The 4,965-nt window shown below is 27.0% G+C and overlaps 1 protein-coding gene across 1 annotated transcript; it reads left to right on the top strand.

Annotated features, from left to right (window-relative positions):
- Window positions 1-552: 552 nt before the first annotated feature.
- Window positions 553-4,292, top strand: LOC108783453 (uncharacterized). The gene is made up of 4 exons (XM_018552022.1): window positions 553-975; window positions 2,726-2,845; window positions 2,996-3,151; window positions 4,239-4,292. The coding sequence occupies exons 1-4, from the start codon at window positions 553-555 to the stop codon at window positions 4,290-4,292; spliced, it is 753 nt and encodes a 250-aa protein (XP_018407524.1).
- The last annotated feature ends 673 nt before the right edge of the window (window positions 4,293-4,965 follow it).

Here is a 4,965-nt window from a genome sequence, read left to right as displayed (position 1 = left end):
GAGTAACTTGACTTACAAAGTGGAATAACATGTGATAATTTACTTATTAACAAAAAAATTAATAATTATTGACTTATAAGGGGAGGGCGCGAGGTGCTACTCACCAATTTTAAAAAGGCTTATGTATGTAAAGTACTGTATTACTAAAGTAATTTAACATACATAAGCCTTTTTAAAATCGGTGAGTAACACCTCGCGCCCTCCCCTTGTTAGACTAGTTAACTCTAGTTACACTAGACAAAAGTTATATTACAATCAATGCATAAGTACTCATTAATAAAAAATTTAATGCTTACATTTCAGTTTAAGAAAAAAATTCTAATATAAAATTGTAACAACTGGCTTCATTCTCCTTTGTACATATACATATTTCTGTAAACTACATGATAATAATAAAACAGTATTTTTCAATTTTATTATCTGAATTTGAAAAGTGTTATGACATGTTCAAAGCTTAATTTGAATAAATAAAATATATAAAACCTTATTATCAATAAAATATATAAAACCTTATTATCCACGTTGTTTACAGATGTTCTTCCTCTTTTAAACATGATTAAAGACGATTGGTTGAAACCGAAAATGATAAAAGAGAGAGACATTATGATCAAGCGAGCGCGAATAGCACGAATGTTTACAATATTCGGATATATTATAATGCTCATATCCTTTACTTTGTATGCAGTTCTTCCTGCATTCGGTATTTCCATAAGATATGTGACAAATGAAACGGATCCAAACAAATTATTACCGCTACAATCGTACTATATATACGATCGAGATAAAAGTCCATATTACGAAATAACTTACATAATGCAAAGTCTCGGATCGTCAGCAGCAGGTTTTATGTACACTACTGTAGATAGTTTTTTAGGTTTATTAGTTTTTCACGTATGTGGTCAGTTGGAAAATCTCAAAAATCGTATCACTCAACTGGATAAATTCCAAAATTTCGAAAAAGCTTTATCACACAGCGTAGAGGATCATATACGTCTTATCAGGTTACGAATATTATTGATTTTTTATAATATTTCTGTCTTTTCTATTCTTATCTAAATTAAATAATTGCGAAACGTCCAAATATCAAAATACATTAAGCTTTTGTATCATAGTTTTAAATAAGAGCAAAATTGTTGAAATGCACATAGTATTTAAGATAATTTAAGTAAATATGCCTTACAATTCATCAGTATACTAAAATTTACAATCAAACTGTATTATATGTAAATACTGCTTCTTATTTACACAGTACAAACGAATATTAAAACAAAAAAAAATCAATAATAAAATCAAACAGGCACTTTCTTTACCTCTAAAGAAAGAACCGTAACTGTATATGTTAAAGAAAAATAGCTAAAGAAAACTTAAACGTTTTTCATACGTCGTCAATATATCATTGATGATGAGAATCAAACACTTCATCATTTGTAACAATTATCTTAAAAAATATTTTTGTTATAACTACTTACATAACTCTCTTTATATTGCTGCATATAATGATTTCACCGACAATTTTCTTATGATTTACAATTAATAGAGTTCAAGCAAATACTTACTTATATCAAGTTATTGAATAAATTCAACGAGGGAATACTAAAATCAAATTAGTTCAATAACGCACTTTTGTTAAATCTTATATATATTTATATGCGCAAAACACATTTCGTGTTACCCACTTTTTAGAGAAGTAAACCAATTATTGTTATTCAGACCACTACTACAAAATATTAAAAAATAAATAAAAATTTAGCAGTAAATTAAATAATACGGTTATCTACAAATTTCTTGAATTCTTTTATTCTTATTATAATGAATATTTTTTTTGCGCGTAACATTCTTGTTTGCTTTGTATTCAATTGTACACTCATTGTGAGATACATATATGATCATATACTTATTTCTACTTATAATTATACTGCATCTTTTTTTACAACAGATATAAAAAATGAATTACATTTTTTTCACTAGCATGTTTACTTAAATTATTATATGAAAGATAAAGTAAAATGAGAAAAAGTTCTCTTAATTAATATTATAATGTAATCAATTAATAGAAAAATTAATTTATAAATATGCATTAACTTCCTTTCTTTAATAATATTCAGATTTATTAATATGATTGACGATATATTTACATTAATGCTACTTGGTGCGCTGTTTTACTTTGGCGTAATATTTGCATTTCAAGGTTTCTTATTGGTAACTGTAAGTATCTCTTTCTTAATTTATATGGGTAACTAATCTCCTTAATTAATTTTGTCTATCAATATTGTGACGTATTATAAATATCTTTTTTATATTACAATATTTTCTAAATACTGAATGTGTATACATAACATATATATATATATTTTTTTTATATATATATATATATACTCTACATAGGCGTAAACAAACATACATGCGTATATGACAATCCCATGTATTGCGAGATATGTTGCCAAAAAACTCTTTTCATTTATATGTTTCTTTTTTAAATATTATATTATTGTAATTTAAAATAAACGATTAAAATTGTATAAATAGAGAATAACCTTATACGTATAAAATCTGTAAATGTGATAACGTAATACAAACAAGAACATCATATTATAAATTATAATTAATGTAACTAACATTATATTAAACATTTTAACGTATTTATTTAACATTAAAAAAAGCATTCTTAAATATTCAAAATAAAATACTTAATTCTATTAAATTTTTGATCTATTTGTTTGTTTAGATGGTGATTCAAGATCGTGCCATATCAGTACTACGTTTAACTTACATTATATTAACATCTGTCAATATAGTTGCACATACATGTCTTTACTGCATTGTAGGAGAAATTTTGGTCACAGAAGTACGTTATCTTCTTGATTACTTTATTACATACAAAATATAAATCATATCAATCCGATCAATAAATATTCTAATTAAAATACTTGGCCATTCCTAACACACAATCTATAAAAATGTAAAATCTATTGCGTATGGCTATATATATGTCAAGTGCGAAGGAGTTTATGAAGCTGCATGCAAGTATAAATGGTACAACTTGGAGCCAAAGAAAGCAAAAAGCTTAATGATGATAATGATTCGAGCCAACAGATCGTTGTACCTTACCGCAGGAAAACTAGTTCCTATGACAATGTCTACATTTTGTCAAGTAAGCTAAATAATACAAATTGTTCATATCACTATAACCTTCAGCATAATTCTTAATATAGGCATAAAAAATGAACGATGTTAATTTTTATTGGACCACCAAATTTCTAACCAAATGAAACAGTGTCACAGCGGTTTAAATCCCGGATGCTTCTAAATAATTGTTTGTGAATTTATATACTACGTATGTAATTTTCGGTTGCACACCGAAATGTTTTCAAACTTGAAACACAACACTAACAAACTCCCGCAATAATATCACGAGATAAATGGACTAATGATTTAACGAGTATTGATGTGTTTATGCATCTTATATTGATCTTGATAATGTTGAATGACTGTTAATAATTAATTTTTATTGCCGAAAATGATACCTCGGCAGAAGTCCAACCCGGGTCTCTGACATTCCGTGCTAACGTACTGACAGTGAGCCTTTAGATCACCGAGGCACGCATTTTTTGCAATAAAAGTTTATTTACAGTAGATTAATAGGTTATTTAACATTATTAAGATCACGCTTTTGAGGTTTTCACGGGTATTTTCTTCAATTATACCCGAAAGTTTACGGGTTATCGCCGAGTCTTTCTTCATTATTAATGCCAACATTTCGTGAACCATGCCGTACACTTCATCAGGGCGAGGGGTGCGCTGACACATGCGATAACACGTAAACCTTCTGGTATTATTAAGATCAATATAAGATGCGTAAATAGCACCAATAATTGTCAAATTGTTAGTCAATTTAACTCGTGATATTAGTGAGGTAGTTTATGCGTATTGGTGTTTCAAGTCTAATTGTAAGAAAATTTCGACGCGCAATGAAAAAATTACGTACGTAATATATGATATAAATTCACACGCAATTATTAAGAAGCACCCGTGATCCAGCTTAGATCGCTGTAGCATTGTCTCACTCGGTATGAAAAATAAAATAAACAGCTTTGGTGTATATAACACTTTTTTATCTTATTTATTATGTTACTTATACGTACAAAATGTAAGGTGTCCATAAGGTTTTGTTCTTATCGTTATTAATTAAATAAATTTTAAAATTCAACGTTTATTTTTTATATATACTTTATTTGCAGTTGTTAAAGACATCGGCTGGTTATATATCGGTTTTGCTGGCACATCGAGAATAAAAATAAAATATTCCGCGAATGTCGAATAAATCTGATTTTGAAACTCACATATAGGAAAGTAACAATTAATATGTTTATTTTATCACAATTTGAATTTAAATTCAATAAAATTTATTTCATTTATAAGAACGCATGCATATTTACATATTTGTCAAATATACGTAATAAAATAACAATATTATTGTATTAACTTGATTTAAACATACATTTCTCCTAGGAACTTCTTTTTACGGTGTGAAACGCCCTGGATTTCACTTATAGAACATTCCTTGGAGAAAATTACACATTGTGCAGGTAATTTAAAAAATATCAATTTATTTTACAGCAACGATTTAGAAAACATTCTTTGTGATTTATTGAATAAGAGTATTTGTTAAATTATTAATATTTTGATAAAACAAACTACTTTACATAAATTGTTCTAAAACAATTAAAAGGTTTCCAAAATAAGATTAAATTTTCGAAAAGCTATCTAACACAATTGCCACTAATTTTGGTAAAAACATTTCACACATGACGTTAAATAAATACCCCTTAAATGAATTTTTATGGATAAGAAATTTTAATACTAAAAATGTTTAAAAAAAAATGTTTAATAAAAAAATGTTATATATATATATACATAAATGAGTTATTTACACCGTACATTCCAAATCACTTCCGAGTGATCTTG

This window comes from Cyphomyrmex costatus, unplaced genomic scaffold (genome assembly GCF_001594065.2).
Source record: "Cyphomyrmex costatus isolate MS0001 unplaced genomic scaffold, Ccosl1.0 scaffold152, whole genome shotgun sequence".
Classification (NCBI taxonomy): Eukaryota; Metazoa; Arthropoda; class Insecta; order Hymenoptera; family Formicidae; genus Cyphomyrmex; species Cyphomyrmex costatus.
Note: the sequence above shows the minus strand (reverse complement) of the source record. Positions and strands in the feature narration are given on the sequence as shown.

Bases quoted from the DNA above. Each gene is read 5' to 3' on its own strand.
- LOC108783453 (XM_018552022.1), top strand. From the start codon at position 553: ATGATTAAAGACGATTGGTTGAAACCGAAAATGATAAAAGAGAGAGAC. The intron at 976-2,725 runs GTAGAGGATCAT...TTGTTTGTTTAG, and splicing joins AAAAAGCTTTATCACACAGC to ATGGTGATTCAAGATCGTGC. The intron at 2,846-2,995 runs GTACGTTATCTT...ATATATGTCAAG, and splicing joins GAGAAATTTTGGTCACAGAA to TGCGAAGGAGTTTATGAAGC.